The 21,281-nt window shown below is 40.5% G+C and overlaps 1 protein-coding gene across 4 annotated transcripts in view; it reads left to right on the top strand.

Annotated features, from left to right (window-relative positions):
* AFG1L (AFG1 like ATPase) overlaps window positions 1-18,630 on the top strand; it is a 220,197-nt gene extending 201,567 nt beyond the window's left edge. For 3 of the 4 annotated variants that reach the window (XM_017543728.2, XM_017543729.2, XM_037743948.1), the window contains 3 exons: window positions 9,887-10,027; window positions 13,680-13,793; window positions 16,487-18,630. In XM_017543728.2, coding sequence (XP_017399217.1) covers window positions 9,887-10,027; window positions 13,680-13,793; window positions 16,487-16,615 — 384 coding nt within the window. In that variant the 3' untranslated portion in view covers window positions 16,616-18,630. Of the gene's footprint in view, window positions 1-9,886; window positions 10,028-13,679; window positions 13,794-14,774; window positions 15,593-16,486 lie in introns of those variants that run through there. The other variant, XM_037743947.1, reaches the window with a different exon arrangement.
* The last annotated feature ends 2,651 nt before the right edge of the window (window positions 18,631-21,281 follow it).

Here is a 21,281-nt window from a genome sequence, read left to right as displayed (position 1 = left end):
TAGTAGAGACGGGGTTTCACCATGTTGACCAGGATGGTCTTGATCTCTTGACCTCGTGATCCACCCGCCTCGGCCTCCCAAAGTGCTGGGATTACAGGTATGAGCCACCATGCCCAGCCCATAAACATAACTTTTTAAAAGTCAGTTTTGATACTTAAATGGAATAAATGCAATTCCTGATTAAAACTTTTAAAATGATAATCCAGGCCAGGCATGATGGCTCAGACCTCATCTCTACCAAAAAAAAAAAAAAAAAAAAAAAAAAAAAGCTGGGTATGGTGAGGTGCACTTATAGTTCCTGCTACTCAGGAGGCTAAGGTGGGAGGATCATTTGAGCCCAGGAGGTCAAGGCTGCATGCAGTGAGCCCAGATCACACCACTGAACTCCAGTCTGGGCAAAAAGCTAGATCCTGTCTGTGCCCCCCACAAAAAAAAATCTGAAGAAAATTTGAAGAGAAATTTTTAAAATAATAATAGATTCGGGGGTATTGCGCAGGTTTGTTACATGGGTATGTTGTATAATGCTGGGGTTTGGGCCGCTAGGGTGCTCGTTATCTGAATAGTGAACATGGTGACCAATAGGTAATTTTTCCAACCTTTCCCCCCTTCTCTTGCTTCCCCCATTTTGGGGTCCCCAGTATCTATTTTTTCCATCTTTATGTCCATGTGTAGGCATCGTTTAGCTCTCATTTACAAGTTAGAACATACAGTATTTGGTTTTCTGTTTCTGTATTAATTTGTTCAGGATAATGGCCTTCAGCTGCATCCATGTTGCTGAAAAGAACATGATTTCATTATTTTTATGGCTGTGTAGTATTCCATGGTGTGTGTGTATATATATGTGTGTGTGTGTATATGTGCGTGTGTTTGTGTGATTGTGTATACATGTGTGTATATTATATATATATATATATATATATATATATACCACATTTTCTTTATCCAGTCCACTATTGATGGACACTTAGATTGCTTCCATGCCTTTGTTGTTGTGAATAGTGCTGTTACAAACATTTGAGTGCAGGTGTCTTTTTGATAAAACAATTCCTTTTCCTTTGGGTAGATACCCAGTAGTGGGATTGCTGGGTTGAATGATAGTTCTATTTTTAGTTCTTTGAAAAATCTCTATACTGTTTTCCATGGGGGTTAAACTAATTTACATTCCCACCAATAGTGTATAAGCATTCCCTTTTCTCCACATTCCTCGCCAACATCTCCTATTTTTTGACTTTTTAGTAACAGTCATTCTGACTGGTGCGAGATGATAGCTCATTGTGGTTTTAATTTGCGTTTCTCTGATGATTAATGTTGTTGGGCATATTTTCGTATCTTTGTTGACCACTTGTATTTCTTGTTTGAGAGGCATCTGTTCATGTTTTTTGCCCACTTTGAAGATAAATTTTTGATAGTTCCCATCTGTGAACAAGAATCCTCATTTATACAAGGAAACATTAAGTTGTTTTGTATTTTCAGTAATGGTCGGCTCTCTGTAATTTTTGGTTAGGGCAATGAAGGAAGCTAGATGAAATTAGTAGTAGGATAGGCTAACTGCTGAAACAACCCCTAAATTAGAGGGTTAATGAATAAACATGTATTTCTTGATCATATTACCATCCAATGTAGGCTGACAGGAAATGTAGCTCCATGCAGTCCTTCATGGACTCAGACTTCATCTCTCCTTTAAGTCCTTAGAGTCCTCTCTATTCAGCCAGCAGATGAAGAAAAGAAGGAAGATTCTGTATAGAATGTTTTCATGGACTAGTCCTAGAAGTGATCATATTACTTTCTCTCTCATTCCCTGGTCTGAACTTGATCACACAGCCACACTTAAATCCAAGGGAGGCTGGGCAATAATGCACCCTGGAGATATTGCTGGCTTGGTTCCAGACCACTGAAACCAATGAGTCTCAGGAATTTTTTGGTTTCCCAGTACATATAAAAGTTATGTTTATACTGTAGTCTATTAAGTGTACAATAGCATTATGTCAAAAGAATACATACCTTAATTTAAAAATGCTTTATTACTAAAAAATGCTAACAATCATTTAAGCCTTCAGTGAGGTGTAAGGTTTTGCTGGTATAGGCCCTTCTTGCCTCAGTGTTTTGTTTTACCCAGACTGAATCTCACTCTGTCGCCCAGACTGGAGTGCAGTGGTGCAGTCTCAGCTCACTGCAACATCTGCCTCCCAGGTTCAAGCCTTTCTCCTACCTCAGACTCCTGTGTAGCTGGGATTACAGGTGCACACCACCATGCCCGGTTTTGTATTTTCAGTAGAGATGGGGTTTTCCCATGTTGACTAGGCTGGTCACAAGTGATGTACCCACCTCAGCCTCCCAAAGTGCTGGAATTATAGGCATGAGCCACCACACCCAGCCTCTTGCCTCAATGTTGATACTGTTGACTGATCTTGTTGGTGATTGCTGAAGGTTAGGATGACTGTGACAATTTCTTAAGACAATGAACTTTGCTGTATAACAGACTCTTCCTTTCACAAAAGATTACTTTGCAGCAAGTGATGCTGTTGGATAGCAGTTACTCACAGCAGAACTTCTTTTGAAATTGGAGTTAGTCCTCTCAAACCCTGCCACTGCTTTAACAACTAAGTTTATATAACAGTCTAAATCCTTTGTTGTCCTTTCAACAGTGTTCACACCATCTTCATAAGGAATAGATCCCATCTCAAGAAACCACTTTCAGGCCGGGCGCGGTGGCTCAAGCCTGTAATCCCAGCACTTTGGGAGGCCGAGGCGGGTGGATCACGAGGTCAAGAGATCGAGATCATCCTGGTGAACATGGTGAAACCCCGTCTCTACTAAAAATACAGAAAATTAGCTGGGCATGGTGGTGCGTGCCTGTAATCCCAGCTACTCAGGAGGCTGAGGCAGGAGAATTGCCTGAACCCAGGAGGCGGAGGTTGCGGTGAGCCGAGATAGCGCCGTTGCACTCCAGCCTGGGTAACATAAGTGAAACTCCGTCTCAAAAAAAAAAAAAAAAAAAAGAAACCACTTTCTTTCTTGTCCATGAGAAGCAACTCCTTATCAGTTCAAGTTTGATCATGAGATTGCAGCAATTCAGCCATATCTTCAGGCTCCACTTCTAATTTTAGTTCTCTTGCTATTTCTACCACATCTGTAGTTATTTCCTCTTGAACCTCTCCAAGCCATCCATGAAAGTTGGAATCCTCTTCATCCAAAGTCCTGTTAATGTTGTTATTTTGACCTCCCATGAAGCACTAATGTTCTTCATGGTATCTAGAATGATGAATCCTTTCCATAAAGTTTTTAATTAACTTAGCCCAGATCCATCAAAGAATCACTACAGATGTGACAGCTGTGGCCTTATAAAATGTATTTCTTAAATAATTAGGCTTGAAAGTCTAAATTTCTTCTTGATTCATGGACTACAGCATGGATGTTGTGTTAACAGTCATGAAAACAACATTCATCTCTTTGTCTAGTTCCACCAGAGCTCTTGGGTGACCAAGTGCATTGTCAATGAGCAGTAATCTTTTGAAAGAAGTCTTTTTTTCTGGGCAGTAGGTCTTAAAGGAGGCTCAAAATACATAGTAAACCATGCTATAAAAAGATCTGCTGTCATCTAGGCTTTGTTCTATTTTTAGAGCACAGGCAGAGTAGATTTAGCATCATTCTTTTTTTTTTTTAAAGATGGAGTGTCACCGTGATGGCCAGGCTGGTCTTGAACTCCTGACCTCAGGTGATCCACCCACCTTGGCCTCCCAAAGTGCTAGGATTACAGGCGTGAGCCACTGTGCCCAGCCGATTTAGCATCATTCTTAAGGGCCCTAGGATTTTCAGAATGGTAAAGAGCATTGGCTTCAACTTAAAGTCACCAGCTACATTAGCCCCTAGCAAGAGAGTCAGTTTATGCTTTTGAAGCGTTGAAGCCAGGCATTGACTTCTCTCTAACTGAAAGTCACAGAGGGCATCTTCTTCTGATTGATCTGCATTGAAAATCTGTTGTTTAGTGTAGCTGCCTTCATAAATGATCTTAACTAGATCATGCTGTAGCTTCTACATCAGCATTTGCTGCTTCACCTTAAACTTATGTTACGGAGATGGCTTTTTTGCTTAAACCTCATGAACAAACCTCTGCTAGTTTCCAATTTTTTTTTCTGCAGCTTCCTTACCTCTTTCAATCTTCATGTAATTGAAGAGAGTTAGGGCCTTGCTCTATGTTACGCTTTGGCTTAAGGAAGCATTGTGGCTGGTCTGATCTTCTATCTAGACCACTTAGACTTTCTCCAGATCAACAATAACGCTGTTTGGCTTTCTTATCATTTGTGTGTTCACTGGAGTAGCACTTTTTATTTCCTTCAAGAAATTTGCCTTTTCATTCACAACTTGGCTAACTGTTTGGCTCAAGAGGCCTAGCTTTTGGCCTGTCTTGACTTTTCACATGCCTTCCTCACTAGACATAATCATTTCTAGCTTTAGCTTTCACATGAGAGATGTGTGACTCATCCTTCCACTTGAACATGGAGGCCATTGTAATGTTATTAATTGACCTAATTTTAACATTGTTGTATCTCAGGGAATAGGGAAGCCTAAGGAGAGGGAGAGAAATGGGGGAACAGCTAGTGGTGGAACAGGGAGTACACACAAAATGTATCAATTAAGTCCACCATCTTATAAGGGTGTGGTTCATGGCACCCCAAAGCAATTATAACCGTAACCTCAAAGATCAGTGATCCCAGATCACCATACCAGATATAATGATAATGAAAAAGTTTGACATACTGTGGTGATTACCAAAATGTGATGCAGAGACATGAAGTGAGCACATGCTATTGAAAAATGTCACCAATAGACTTGCTTGATGCAGAGTTGCCACAAATCTTCAATTTGTAAACAAAACAGAAGTATCTTCAGAACACAGTAAAATGAAGCACAATAAAATGAAGTGTGCCTGTAGTCTATCTGTGTGCCCAGAAAGAAGAGAAAAACATGGATATTGGTATGCACTAACAATCTTGTTTTCAAAATGAAGTGAGCTGAGCTTACGTTTGGCAGCCTTATTGGGTTAGTGGGACAAAAGTCAGAGACTAGGACCATCCAAGGATGGGAATCTTCTTAACTCGCTATCTCCCTGACTTTGGATAAAGTCCTGAGTAGATTTTATCCTGAAGTCCTGAAGGACTGCACCTAGGAATTAGCATAAAACAGAAATAAGCCAGCCCCCTCGTGGACTTTTGCCAGATTTTGAGCTGAACTTAAAACTTTAAGTCCTGAACTTGGATTTTTTTCTGTACATATTTTTTTCAAAGATAAAATCCAGCATGTACAAAGATAACTAGGCATATGAGGAGACAAGATGCTATGAATGAGAACAAACAAAAACAATAGACAATAAAATTAGGAACTCCAGATATTGGAATTATGAGTCCATATTTTAAACAACTAGGCTTACATATTTAAAGAGTTTAAAAAAAGACTGGGCTTGGAACTGGGCTTCAGAAGGGATCTAGAGATAATCAAAAGAGACATCTCAACTTTGAAAAAGAATCAGTGGAAATTCTAGAGCTACAAAGTACAATAACCAAAATTAAGGGCTCAAGGGATTAGTTTAAGAGCAGATTAAACACAGCTAAGGAGAAGCACAGTGGATCAGAAAAACTATCCAAAATGAATCATGGAGAATTAATAAAGAAATACACAAGGCTGGGCATGGTGGCTTACACCTGTAATCCCAGTACTTTGGGAGGCCAAGGCAGGTGGATCATGAGGTCAAGAGATGGAGACCATCCTGGCCAACATGGTTAAACCCCATCTCTAGTGAAAATACAAAGCTGGGTATGGTGGCATGTGCCTGTAGTCCCAGCTACTCAGGAGGCTGAGGCAGGAGACTTGAACCCAGGAGGCAGAGGTTGCAGTGAGCTGAGATTGCACCATTGCACTCCAGCCTGGGCAACAAGAGCACTCCATTTAAAAAAAAGAATCAGAAGGAGAAGATAAAGGGAATGGAGCAGAGGCAATATACATGTGTAGCTGTACTTGATTATTAGATAGCTGACATTTATGGGGAAAATAAATACTGACAACACACTAGTCATCATGCTTCCACGGGGGAAAATTGCTAAAATTAAAACATGCTATAAATGAGAGGATGTTGACCTGGGCTGTGTCATGGATTTTGACTGGTTTACTTTAAAGATTAGTCACCCCTCTGTATCCATGGGTAATTGGTTCTAAGACCTTCCATAGATAACAAATCTGCAGATCCTGAAGTCCCTGATATAGAATGGAGTAGTATTTGCATGTAACCCATGCACATCCTCCCATATATATATATATATATATATATATATATATATATATATATAGAGAGAGAGAGAGAGAGAGAGAGACAGAGAGAGAGAGAGAGAGAGAGACAGAGTCTCTGTTGCCCAGGCTCAAGTGCAATGATGGCTATTTCAGCTCACTGCAGCCTCAGACTTCCAGGCTCAAGCAATCCTCTCACCTCAACCTCCTGAGTAGCTGTCACCACAGGCACACACCACCACACCTGGCTAATTTTGTGTATCTTTTGTAGAGATGGGGTTTCACTATGTTGCCCAAGCGTGTCTCCAACTCCCGAGCTCAAGTGATCCACCCATCTCAGCTTCCCAAAGTGCTGGGATTATAGGTGGGAGCCACTGGGCCTGGCGTCTTCCCATATTCTTTAATCATCTCTAGATTATTTGTAATACCTAGTGCAATGTGAATGCTATGTAAATAATTGTTATAATGTATTGCTTTTTAATTTGTATTGGTTTTTATGTTGTTGTTTTTTTTCCTAAATATTTTTGAGCAGCAGTTGGTTGAATCTGCAGATGTGGAACCTATAGATAGGGAGAGCCAATTGAATTGTTTTTCTTGTTTATCTTTCCTATTTATTATTCTCTTTTTTATTTTTCACTTTTTCTTTTACCTTATCTTTTTAGAAATGTGCTTACCCATGAATTTATTAAAAACAAAAAGTTGTTGTTTTAAATTAGTCCTATTCTTATTGGATCTGATTTTTTGGGGGGGAAAAACTTCCTTCTTTGATTAATGCATTTCATTCTTCTTTCTCATATTTTTAAAGAAAAAAGTAGTATTTCTAGGTCTTCATGGCCTAAATTGGGAGAGATCTCTTTGGCAACCAATAACCTCTCCTTGTTTTAAATGACTATTTCTTTTATTGCGGTAAAATATTATATAACATAAAATTGACCATTTTAGCTAATTTTAAGAGTACAGGTCAGTGGCATTAAGTACATTCATATTGTTGTACAATGATCAACACTACCTCCAGAACTTGTTCCTCATCCTAAACTGTATGAATTAAACAACAATTCCACATTCCCCCAATGACTATTGTCTTGAAAGGAAATAGGTAACTATATTAAGCTTTGTTTCCTTTATGTGAATGATCATATAATTGTTTAAGGAATATGGGGTGAAGGAATAGTTGCTAATATAATGGCAAATACAGAACCTACTGACAAAGGTATATAATTTGTAAAATAGCTGAGTGGGCAAAATTCTGATTTTCAGTTGCCCTAGGCACTTCAGTGCACTTCTGATAATGATTTTCCTTGGGCATGTAGTTATTCTGATAGAAATCACATTCAAGCATAAAGAGTGAGCTTAATTATATGTAACTACATACCTAATATGAGGTTTTCCATTTTTTTTTTTACATATACTTTCTGGTTTACAAAAGATAAGACACTAAATTCTAACTTAGCTCAAAAAAAGTCGTGTACCCTCAAAGCATGAGAGTCTTAATGTATGAGTTTTCCTTTTTACAAAAAGACACTATATTTTTCCCTCCCCTCTCTCCCTTTCGGGGACTGTTTTCGCTATTTGGTGATTCCACAGTCTCATCTGGTGCCTGCTGTGACTCCCAAGATAGACAAGTGCACAAAGGCTGATGTAGGGTCATGGATTCCTCTTAAGAATGACATGCTCAATTCATTTGCACTGAGCCCAATCATTTAATCTCAAAATAATAAAAATAAAAGAAGCCAAGATGGTTTGAATACTAATGTTTGCCCCAGGCACTGTGCTAAATGCTTTGCATGTATTATTTTGTTTAACCCTCACAATTCTGTCAGATATGAATCAAATCCCCATTTTACAAATGGGAAAACTAAGGAACAGGAAGATGATGTGACTTGCCAGTGGCACCCAGTTGATAAGTAGCAACTGAGAAGTGAGATCCAGGCCTTCCAGAGCCCTCACTCCCAGCTTCTCTATTAACACGTGCTCCTGGTCTGTATTGGGCCCAACAGCAGGGTTCTCTTGGAAGAGAGGCAGGTTTAAACCAACCCCACCCCACTCCCAGGAAAAACCCACAGCACACTGGAACCCTCCATGGCTGAGGTGAGTGGCTTGTCTCAGCTAAGGCTAGCAGGGGGTCTGGAGGTAGAGGCTCTCCAGCCAGGGAAGGAAAATGGGAAGAGCGGAGGTCGCCTCCTCCTGGCCACCATTTGTTATCTGGTTGGTGAGAAGAGATAGGAGGAAGGAGCACTGTAAGGACATTTCCAAAGGACTTGGGTCATTCTTGGTGCTCTTTGTCTCTGGTTTTGTGCCCATTGCCTAGGTCCCATAATTGCTGCATCCTTCCTAAAACTCCTCTCTATTGAGGGAACCACTTCTCTAGAACCTTTCTGGATTTACTCATACCTTCCACTTGCACCTCCCCAGACCTCCATGCAAATTCCTGAGCATAACTGATGTCAGCTGGTTGGTAGGACAGTGATAAGCTTAAGTGATTGGACAAAGGTGAGAATGACTCTCCTCCTCCTAACAGTTTCCTAATTCTCCCAGGAACACAGCCATGTCAACATTTCTGAAAGAAGTTTCATGCAAAGGACTTCCCAAATGAAACAGACATTTCTGGACAGGGAGGAGTATTGATGGATTCTGCCAGAAACTGAGGAGGCTCAGCCACCTGTGTCCTAGAGGTCTGTCAGGGTGACCCAGGAGCTTCCAGAGGGACCTCAGAGCAGTTCCTGGGCCACTCAGTCTCTGCCTTCTCCTAATGCCAGCAGGGCCAGAAACACTCTCCCAACATTTGCTCATGGTTTGCTGCTCACAGAGTACACCCATCCACAGGCAGCTTAAAACGGGCAGAGGGAACATTTCCTGGGAGTGTTCCTAACCCCAAAGAATATGTTTGCAGATCGTGTTCCTAATGTTCAGGAGTTAAGTTCATGTTTCAGAAACAAGTACTTTACATCTGTAGGTGGCGCTTTTATGAATAATTTTGTGGACCTTGAGTCCTGTACTCTCCTCATATCAAAAGGCAGTGTACTGCCTCCATTTATTCTGGAGGTGCCATCTGCTCCTGCTCATTTAAGCCCTTGGGTATTTCCTACAGAGGTTAGCAATGTTGCACTTGAATAATTGTACCTTAAATTAAACTAAAAATAATTTCTGATGATTTTCATACTGAGTCACATTCTTTATGTCAAAATGGTGGCATAATCTTCAGCATGCCATTATCAAATAGCTCCATTGACCAATAGTGGCAGTTTGCAGTTGAGTCACAGGAAGGATTTATTAGGACATGTTTAAAGCGATGTCATAGAAATAAAAATATGGACAGGGACCTAAAGACTACCAGCGGAGGCTGTGGCCAGAGATATTCTTTAACTCCCCACCACACTCTTGTCTTCTGTCTTGCCCCTTTTTTACATCACTATTAAGGCAACACAGCGTATGTTGTCTGTGTTCTTAGCCTACTCTGAAAACGCTGCCCCATTTGGTCAGGTTACTCAAAGCTACCACCTAGATCACACTATGACAAAAAGAGGTGTTTTCACACTAAACCAATCCAAAGGCAACCAGAATTGGTTTATTTTTAAATTTTCTTTTCTTTATTTCATTTAAATCATAGCCACTTGGAGCCAGTGACTATTTGGAACTATCAAAGAATTTTGATACAATATTTTTACGAAACATTCCACAATTTACTCTGGCAAACAGGACTCAAGGTCGAAGATTCATAACTCTCATCGATAACTTTTATGATCTCAAGGTAAGGATGTAGTACATTTTCTTAAAACTAGCCACTTTGCATTGTGGAGCCAGATTGCCTGGGCTGAAATCCTGACTTAATGTATTTTTATCACTTACTTCACTTCTTTGTGCCTCTATCTCTTCATGTGTGAATTGGGAATGATAATATTATTTACTTCTGAGGGTTGTTGTGAGCACTAAAAAGGCAAATCCATGTAAGGCATTTAAAACATTTGGCATAAGCTGAATGCTGTATAAGCACTGTCTGTAAAGCAGCAGTAATACTATAGTAAAACTCTCACCACCAGACAAACCAAATGATTGCATCATTCTACCAGACAGCTTGTGTGCTTCATCTATCACATTCTAAAACACTACGTCTTGCCTAGACTGAATGCTTAAGAAATATTTGTTGCTTGAATAAATGGTTGTATTTATAGAATAATGAATGAGCAGGCCATGTGTGATGGCTCACACCTATCATCCCAGCACTTTGGGAGACCAAGGGAGGATTGCTTGAGGTCAGGAGTTCGAGACCAGCCTGGACAAATACAAGATCCTAGGTCTACATAAAATAAAAAAATTAGCTGTGTGTCGTGGTATGGGTCTGTCATCCTGCCTACTTAGGAGGCTGTGGTAGGAGGATTGCTTAAGCCCAGGAGTTCCAGGTTACAGTGGTGAGTCATGATCATGCCACTGCACTTAGGCCTCCAGGCTGGGTGACAGAGTAAGGCTTTCTCTCAGAAAAACGAAGAAGAATGAAAGAACAAATAAATGAATGACTAGAAGACCCTTCTGAATATTGAAGCTGTCTCTCTCCCTGTGACCCAGAAACCCCAGTAACTAGCATTGCACCATCCTGTTTGTTTGTTTTTAATCCATATGTTTTAGCGTGAATTGACAAGCCATTGACCATTCGTCAAAGGAAGCATAGCCTTGTGGTTCAAGAGCGGACCCTGGGGCCAGGCTGTCTATCCTAAAGGCCATCTTAATCTCTCTGTGCTTCAACTGCCTTCGCTAGAAAAAGGAAATAATAATGGTACTTATAAAGTTGTTGTGAGCATTAAGCAAGCATGTAAAGCACAAAGAATGTTGTCTGGCTTATAGTAAGCTCTCAATAAAGGTGAGCTATTGATAGAATGTATCCGTAAATATAGATTCATAGCAAAAGTACAATTGGAAATTAGAATTAATTTCAATATTATTTTACCATTAGATGCAGTTTTTTTCTCCCTATTCTTTGCACAGAATTAGGTAGAGCAGTAATTCTAAATTGAAGGGACTTTGTGGGAAGGAGATAAGCAACAGAATCTGCTGGGAAGGAGAGGTGAGAATTTAGTGTATTTCCTCATTCATTCTATAAGCCTTATCATGCCAAGCACTAGAAATTCAATGGCAAGTGAAGCTAGATGGTGTCTGCCTTCATAGAGCTTAGATAGCCTAATACCAGAGAAACGTGGATTAGACCTCCACAGAACTGAGTGTAAAATCACCACTGTGGGATGACCTCTTAGAGAAGGAGGCATATGGTGCTGTGAGAGTCCAGCAGGGGAGAGCGCACCCCTGGTCAATGGGGTTGGAGATCTTCTGAGGGCCACCTGTGGCAGAACCATCTTGGCTACTTCAAAATCCAGATTCCAGAGCTCACCCATCCCCACCCCAGCAAATGAATATCAGGCATGGGGCCAGGAACCTGCATGTTCTCGTGTTTTCCAGGTGCTTCTTATAAATACTAAGAGGAGCGAGGGCTGAACTCTACGCACAGAATGAAAAGGGGTAACCAGCATGGGGAGTTTGCAGCAAAGGCCTTGGGATGAGTGTGAAAGGCAGCAAGTGTTGCTCTGACGCAGAAGCTGAGGGAAGCCCACCTAAGGGAGTGTGATCAAAAGTTTCTGGGCATCCCCACGGAATCCACACACATGATCATGTGGAGAGGCAGGAGGCTGAGGACACAGAGCTAGGGGATGGAGGCCCATCAGCTGTGAGTGGTTGCCTTCCACAGACTCCACTCTGCAGTAATGGTGGGGAGGGCAGGGGCAGAAAGAAGGACAGGGGCCTGGAGGCTGCTGTTTTTGTAGGACTAGGCTTCAAAAATGAAAAAGTGGAGGAGCATGAGTAGGATGGCTGTTATAGTGGAGGATTGAGAGACTCGTTATTTTTATATTTCAGCTAGGAATGCCTGAGAGAAAGCTTATGGCCCCCATCCCTCAGTCCCACCCTGCAATCCTGCCACACCCCCACCTTTTCACTTCTTAATTAAAGGAGAAAAGGATTTATCTGGCAATATGGTGGAATACTAACATTCCCTGTAAGTAAATCACACATTTAGAGATTACACTCTTTATTGAAGTGTAGTCAAAACCATTTTATTTCAGAAATTGGGAGCATTAAGCAGACATTATTCTAGAACGTATTCATGGAGATTGGTGAAATAAGGATATTCCCATGTAAATAATGAAAAAATGTCTTTGATGATTAAAATAACTTAATAAGAGGAGGTAGAAGGCCATTTGGATATAGAAAATCTAGTCTCAAATGTCAACATAGATTTTTAAGTATTACTGTATTATTATTTAAATAATGATTTTAAGACAAATTCAGGACTTTTTAAACATCAAGAAGAATATGTTTTGTATTTAAACTAGTGGATATAAAAGATATAAAAACTGTTTCCAATATATGATCACATATGAACACTCACTCAAATACTTAAGCAATCAAGAGATATTAATGTAAAGCTTAGTCCTTTTGAAGAATGTCCTAGCAGGATGCTGATATGAATGTAGATCCTGGACATTCACTGGCCTAATTAGAATAGCAATGCACTGAATTAGAGTCTGCTGTGCAGCGAAAGGGTAACTAACCTCTTTACAGTGTCTCTGGGGAGCATCTTAGGTGCACAGACCAGCTCCACACAGTTGGGTATAAATGTCAGCATCAGAATGTAATTGTCTTAGCCAGTACGTGGTTTTATAACAAAATACCACAGATTGGGTAATTTATACATAATAGGAATTTATTTCTCACAGTTCTGGAAGGTCTGAGATCAAGGCGCCAGCAGGTTTGGCTGTTTAGTGAGGGCTACTCTCTGCTTCAAGATGATGCCTTGTTGCTGCATCCCCCAGAGGGCACAAGCACTGTGTTCTTGCATGGTGGAAGGAATGCAAGGCAAAAAGTGGTGAACTCACTCTATCAAATCCTTTATAAGGGCACCAAATCCCATGCATGAGGGCAGAGCCTCATGACTCAGTCATATCCTAGAGGCCACACCTCTTAATCCTGTTACATTGTGGAGTAAGTTTCGGCATGAATTTTGGATGGGACAAAAACATTCAAACCAGGGCAGTAATGGAAAAAGCATTGGACTAAGAACTGAAAATCTAGGCTGATGTCTTGAGCTGTCTGCTCCCTAACCCTGAAGTCTCCCCGTAAACCTTTGTGCCATGCTTCACGGTGGTATGAGTTGTGTGGAAATATTCTGAAAAGTACTATGCAGTTTTAAAACACCACTTTAAAGAGATAAACAATTAGGAAAAAAATATGGACATCCTAAAAGCAAAGATCCAAGCTCCTGTATGTGAAAAACAGATTATTTTTGTGTGAGAGATTTTTCTTACCTTCAACTTGTGAAATGTAAAGAGTAACACATTACTCATTTTCTTCTATTTCAGGTGCGTATAATTTGCTCTGCATCGACTCCTATATCAAGCTTATTTTTGCATCAACATCATGACAGTGAGTTGGAGCAAAGCAGAATACTGATGGATGATTTGGGGCTGAGCCAGGTAGGCAATATTAACATAATCTCTTTTTATTATAAAACAGCTTAATTGTTTTTGGTTTGATGCATGGCTACATTTTGAAAAAGAAATGTAGTGTATAGTTAACCATTGATTTGCTGCTGCTTCTATAAGCCCATGTAGCAAATGTATCCTTCTCAATATCACTAAATATAGAAAGTTATAAACTTACAGTGGAAGGAACCTTAGTGGTCATGTAGTCCAATGCTCCATTTTGCATGTGATAAAAATGGAGCCCAAGCCCAGCGCAGTGGCTCACACCTGTAATCCCAGCACTTTGGGAGGCTGAGGCAGGTGGATCACGAGGTCAAGAGATTAAGACCATCCTGGCCAACATGGTGAAACCCCATCGCTACTAAAAATACAACAATCAACAGGGCGTGGTGGCGTGTGCCTGTAGTCCTGGCTACTTGGGAGACTGAGGCAGGAGAATTGCTTGAACCTGGCGGGTGGAGGTTGTAGTGAGCCGAGATTGTGCCACTGCACTCCAGCCTGGGTGACAGAGGGAGACTCCATCTCAAAAAAAAAAAAAAAAAAAAAATGAAGCCCAGAGAGGTAGACTGAGGTGCCCACAGTCACACTGATGAATAATGGCAGGCCAGAGCTGGATGCCAAGCCACTTGTGCCTGGTTCTGTCCTTGTTCTGCTATACCATGCTACCCTTTCTGGATTTCTTTCGAAATGATTACTGAATTTGTAGAGTTATTATATAAGACAGTATCTAAGCATGTGGGCTGGCTAGTACAGGACCATGGAGTGCCTAGCAAGGCCCCAGGCTTGAAAAGAAATCCATGATTAATCTCCCAACCTCCATTCTGCAAACATTTATGGAGTGCCCGTGGGTGCCAGGTTCTGGGGACACTCTGTAGGGAACAAACAGATGCTAGCCAGTTCTCCTGGAGTTTGGAGTCTGGTGATTCACCTCAGGCCAACCAGAAGTGACTTTCCATTTTCTTCTTCTGTAAGAACGTTACAGGATGTGTTTCTCAGCTATTGACAATTAAAATATTAGTCAAAAGTTCACAACTATCAACACTCACACTATGAGGGGAGCCCAATTCTTCCAGTTCCACAGGTAAAAGATCGTCTGGAACAAGGAAGTATTTACTTATCGACCTGACTAGAAATGAGGCATTTTCAGGAGTTTGGGAGAATTAAGCCAATTTAAAAAGTGAACTTTCCAATATGATGACTTAAACCTATGTTTATCTCCTAGTCTGCTATAAAAACACCATGAACTGAGTGGCTTACAGACAACAGAAATGTATTTCTCACAGTTCTGGAGGCTGGGGAGTCTAAGATCAGGGTATCAGATTTGGCATCTGGTGAAGGCCCACTTCCTACTTCATAAGCCTCTGTCCTTTCTGTATAAACCTCACATGGTGGAAGGGGTGAGGGATCTCTCTGGGTCATCTTTCATAAAGGCATTAATCCCATTCATGAGGGATCTACCCACAAGACCAATTGAACTCTCAAAGGCTCAATAGGATTTCAACATACAAATTTTGGATGGACACAAACATTCAGACCATAGCAGTGTAGAAATAAATAGCTGCTTATAAACCGCGCTGGGATCATTTTGAAATGTTGGTTCTCCAAGGGCAATATTTACATCCAAATATTGTCTTTGACAATTTGAAAGAATACACTTAAGCTACAGCAACCCAGTTTCTAAAGTCCTTTACATCAGGGCCCCCCAGCCCCTGGCCACAGACTGGTACTGGTTTACAGCCTGTTAGAAACCAGGCCCAACAGCAGGAGGTGAGCAGTGGACAAGCAAGTTGAGGCGGGAAGATCACTTGGACCCAGGAGGCAGAAATTGCAGTAAGCCAAGATGGCACCACTGCACTCCAGCCTGGGTGACAGAGTGAGACCCTGTCTCAGATTCCCCTAGGATCAAGACAAAGTAAGCTCATCAAATGGAGCCAATAATATATGAAGAAATCAGGGAATGTGACCTCAGGGTCATGAAGGTTCACAGTGGATCAGCTGAGAAGATGGATTTAAGAATCTAGAATTTTTCTCTGAAAAAGCATACTAGCAAATCCCTAAGAAAAGAGAGAAAAATTCCAAGCCCACTTAGTGGTCACCAGTCTGTTTTGGTATCACCAGTCTGGGGTTACCAGCCTCACAGAGACAGGGCTTCTCGATTTGGTCCTAGATGGTGGGATCAGTTGTCCCAGCAGCTGAAAACTAAAAGCAGCCCTGGCTTTTAGATCCCAGGCACATTCTCCAGAACCCGGACCCACTGTTCATTCGCATTTTCCCTCCTTTAGTCACGAGTTGGTTTAGAAAAGGCTCTGCAGAGGTTTGTCCTTAGGACCTCCCCCTCAGGCACTGGGACCCTGTCTGGAGGCTGGCACCAGCCTCTTTCTAGCTTATCAGAACTACTGGGTTTTTGTTTTTGTTTTTGTTTTGCTATTACATATTTCTGGTGTATACTTTTGGAGAAAGTTTTCCCTTTTACCTTTTCTTTCTGAAAACTTGGTGTGTTTACTGCCTATTAGTTTAAATTGGTTGACTCCCTAGCCTCATTTAAGGGATTGTATATGAAAAAAAGTTATAAAAAATGCTTTAATATAACCAGTAAGCCTAAAAAGTTTTTTTAAACCTATACTTAGGTTCTGTAAATTTTCATTTGTGATGGCTTTAATGTAATTTGTTTGTTTTATAATCAGGATTCAGCAGAAGGACTCTCCATGTTTACTGGAGAAGAGGAAATCTTTGCATTTCAGCGCACGATTTCCCGACTTACGGAAATGCAGACTGAACAGTACTGGAACGAAGGAGACAGAACCAAGAAGTAATTGTCACTTTCACATAAATAAAACTCCAGACAAATGGTTAGGACTTGAAGGAATCATTTTCTCATCATTAATTATGCACTTTGTCTTCTGGATCATTTTAATTTAAAGTTGCTGTCAAAGATCTAGTGGATTAGTAAGTTAAACACTTGACATTTTTTAGGTCTGCTTTTTCTTATTTGGCCTTATTTCTGCACCATGAAATTAAAATCATCATTCCTGAAGACGAATGTAGGACCAGACATTTTAGCTTCACGTTAAACCACCTGAATGAACCTTGAATACACAAGTAAATGCAAGGTGTCTAGATGCCTCCAAGCTTTGGCTGCATGGTGGTGGCACATTAGAAATACATCTTTTATAACAGGGGAAATGCCCTATATTTCAATTCAAAACAAAGACAGTTTTCCAATCTGATATAAACTAAAGGGCATAATATTTTAGTGTATGGGCTTATATGTGTTATTATTATTACTATTTTTTGGTTATGAATGATAATAAATCTCCCAGGCCTTCAGATTTCTACATAATGGAAAGAATATGATTTTAACCCTGAGATCAAGCTTAGTAGGCAGGACTTGATCTCAAGTGGTCACAGAGTTTTCTTTAAAAAATTGAGAATTCTGATAGGATCAAATAAGGAGCAAGTGTCAAATTCCAGCCAACAGGCAGATCTGCAGGCAGAGCCACCAACTCTGCAGCTAGGAATGGGGACCAGTGAGAGAGTGTGGGCAGGAAGTGGGGGGTGGGAGTCAGAGTCGTAGGCACTCTGTCAGCAGAGGAGACTGCTGCTCACATGAGGCCTGCTGGACCCCAGTGGACAGCAGGCTCCTTCCCGCTGTTCATTGGCACTTGCTTTCCCTGCAGCATGCCCTGCCCTTGCTGCCGACTACCATGAGATGGACGTAATAGGAAATAGGAAAGAACACTTGGCAAGCCTGCTTCACAGGAAATCTAAGTTGTCCTTCACTGAGCTCATTTCTTGCTTTGAGTAAAACCTGAAATTTACTAACTACTGTCAGAAAGTGGATCTTCGGCTGTGGATGAGTGTGGAAAAAACAAAAAAAAAAAAATAGAAAATCACAGAGTCTTGTGAAAATTAAGCATTTGGGGGAAGGTAAGGCATAGGTGAGTCAGTTCAATGATTACAATAGTCAACATAAGTATGCTCTATGAATCTTTTTATTTATTTATTTATTATTATTATTACTTTTTATGTCTTGACCACTCCAGCCATCTCCTGGCAGGTTTATTGTGGCATGGCATGGCCCTATTTAATCTCTTAGTCAATAATCCATCTCAGTAATCGATTTTAGACATTAACTTAATTAAGACAAGCAGATAGATGGATGAGTACCCAAGTTAAGAGAAGAGTTTAAATCAAGGCTTCTGTAAACTAAATGTGGTTTAAAGGTATTTTTATTGAAGTGAAACACAGTAATTCCAAAGAGGTAAAGTAATAGGGAGAAAGGATGGGAAATGACCACTTTGTGCCAGATTTAATGCTACATATTTACATTAGCTCAGTTAAAAAAATAGTCTTAGAAAGTGAATATTATCATCCCTGTTCAAAGATAAGAAAACTGAGCCTTGGAAAAGTTGAGTAGCTTGACCTGAGATTCACGGTTTACAACTACAAAACTCATGTACTGTGTTTTATACCACACTGTCTCTTACTCTTACTATTAATACAAAGAGAGAGATTGTTCCATTTATTTAACTCGGTGAATGAAGTTGAAGATAAATTTACAACAGAACCACTGATTTGAACTCAGTAAACATAAAATTTTTAACTTGATTTTTTGGATCTTAGCTTTTTACTTTTCACATTCCTTTAGTAATTTTTCTGTACTTTAATTTTTAAAAAAAAATCATGTGAATGGATAGACAGACAGACGGACAGCATGACCAATAGACAGAACTGTCCCTGAGTGTGAGCGTATGTAGAAGAGTCCCCCTGTCAAGTTATAAAAGTTCATTTGAGGTCAGGTATTTGGAATAAAATTTCATTTTTCCATAGAAACAATCATGTAATGTTATCTAGGGTGCTGGTTCAATGCAGAGGAGCCTATGTAATTCTCAGTGTAGCTTCCCTATAATGTCATTTTGGTACAAAGGAACTTAAACCCTTAGAAAAATACTGTGGGAAAGCGTGCACCCAATTCTGTGGCCCCAACCCACAATCTCCTTCTCCAGCTCCAGGGGCCTGGTGGGATTGGCTGCAGTGGAAGAGGCTCTGAGCTGGGACAAGGGTTTATGCAGAAAGCGGGGCTAGAAGCCTTTGGCTGAATCTCTGGAGGGGAGGAAGGAGTTTCATGGTGGCTGGAAATCTACAAAGTTTGTTTCATAAAATAGCATGCAAGAAGAAAAAAAAAAAGTCTTCAAGAATAGCCATCACCAGGAAACAATATGGTAGCTCCGCTGAAAGAAAAGTAATGGCAACATGAAAAACAACCCCTAGATTGGAGAGCAACATTTCAGTTTGTGTGTCTTTCTTCCAAGCCCTGCCCCTATTAACATTCTCAGCATTCCAGTCTTTCTCCCTACAAGTCTCTCAGCAAATGCTCTTTTTTTGAAATGCTTTAAATGTATGCTTTGAGGTGGAGGTTTGAGCTGACTACTGCTGTGGAAAGCTCCCACTCAACTTGAAACACAGACGGGGAATGTCTTTAGACTCAGGAGAAAACACCATGTGCTGAGGGTGCTCTCCAAACTGATCACCAGTTCCCAGACTTAACAGGTCAAGCAGAAAAAAAGGAAAACTTTCCTTAGAAAAGAGAAAGAAACATCTGATCACTTTTCTTATATTTCTTTAGGCAGTGTATGAGCCTATTTGCTAATATCACTAATCCAGAGATGAAAAACAGGATGGACTTAAGTAATTTTTAACCTATTTCCGAGGCCAAAAAGACGGTGGTATTATTATAATCAAATTTATGCATTTTCAATGGGACTTCAAATTGTAATCATAAGGCAATACTTTAATCTTCTTAAAGTATATTTCCTGTAGTTACAAGCGTGCAAATAACATAATTTTAAAATTAGTTGAAATATTGAAAAAAATTAAAGTTTCACTTGTAAAATAAGTGGATGTGCTCATATCCATTTATTTATTTAAGAAATACATGGTGCCTTCTGTGTCCTGGGCATGCTTCTATGTGCCTTATAAACTAACTCTTTTGAGCCATGTAACAGTCTTATGCCATTATAAGGTCTTATGCCATTATAAGGTGGCATTATAATCATTTTATTTATTTATTTATTTATTTTTATTTATTTTTTTTTTTGAGACGGAGTTTCGCTCTTGTTACCCAGGCTGGAGTGCAATGGCGCGATCTCGGCTCACCACAACCTCCGTCTCCTGGGTTCAGGCAATTCTTCTGCCTCAGCCTTCTGAGTAGCTGGGATTACAGGCACGCGCCACCATGCCCAGCTAATTTTTTTTTTTTTTTGTATTTTTAGTAGAGACGGGGTTTCACCATGCTGACCAGGATGGTCTCGATCTCTTGACCTCGTGATCCACCCGCCTTGGCCTCCCAAAGTGCTGGGATTACAGGCTTGAGCCACCGCGCCCGGCCCATTATAATCATTTTATAAACAGGGAAGCTGAGACCCAGGAAACATCTAAAACAGAATACTGAATTGCTTAAGATATACAGTGAAGTCAATAAAATTAGCAAAGCACTAATGTATTAAATTTTCCATTTCATTGCCTCTGTCCTGAAAACAGTATTGCTGGTCCATGTAACTTGAATCTACACTTGATGGCCGCTTTATCTGAGATTAAAAACATACAGAAGGATTGGGCGCCTGGGTCCCTGACATTCGGATTCCTGATCAGTTATGGGAATCTATCTTGCAGCAAGTCTGTAAGTGAGCTTGTAAATTACCTTTGTTAGATTTACTAATCTCAAAACATGTCACTTGCTTGTAGGAAGGGATTTTCTTTGGAGATGAGTTTATAACTTCTTATACAGTCAGAATTGATTAATGTTCCCTATTAGCATATAGCTGTTCATTTCCTGGTACAGAATATTACAAATGGTAAAATCTGTCCCCTTGCCGAGTGTCTGCTGACTTAGTCCAGCAGCTCACTAGGACCCTCACAACTGTTACGCCAGCTGGTCACTCGATCCAGTCCAGCATGCCTGTCTGCTGGCCTTTTGTCTGTGCTGTGTGGAGCCATCAGTCTGTCTTGCCTGCTTGCCTAGCGGGCCTTCCAGAGGTTGTCCTGAGAATTTTCCTATCTCAGGGCTGTACTTTCTGTTTCTGGGCTCCTGGTGGTTGACTGTTGGTCTCTAATGAGGCAGTGGGAAAGGCTTGAGATCTGTCATTGGAAAATTCAGTTCTGCTCATTATTGTTTTGTGACCTTGACCAAGATAGTACTCTGAGCCTCAGCTGTATCATCTTATAAATGGAAATCAGTAATGCCCATTTCATAGAGTTACTATGAAGATTGTTGGTGAAAAGCACTTTGCAAATGTCAAAGGATTAAACGAACGTTGGTTGTTATTGATACTAATGATTATGATCATAAATCCTACTCTCTGCTTTGTGGTATAGCCTTTTGAAGAATGCAAAGACACATTCCAACCCAGTGGTTTCTAACAGAAGGGAGAAGATATGCATTAAATGGCTAGATATCAAGAACACATGGGTCTGGCTTAA

The sequence above is a fragment of the Cebus imitator genome, unplaced genomic scaffold, assembly GCF_001604975.1.
Source record: "Cebus imitator isolate Cc_AM_T3 unplaced genomic scaffold, Cebus_imitator-1.0 Scaffold160, whole genome shotgun sequence".
Lineage (NCBI taxonomy): Eukaryota > Metazoa > Chordata > Mammalia > Primates > Cebidae > Cebus > Cebus imitator.
The sequence above is the reverse complement of the archived record's forward strand: the minus strand, read 5'-3'. Positions and strand labels throughout refer to the sequence as shown.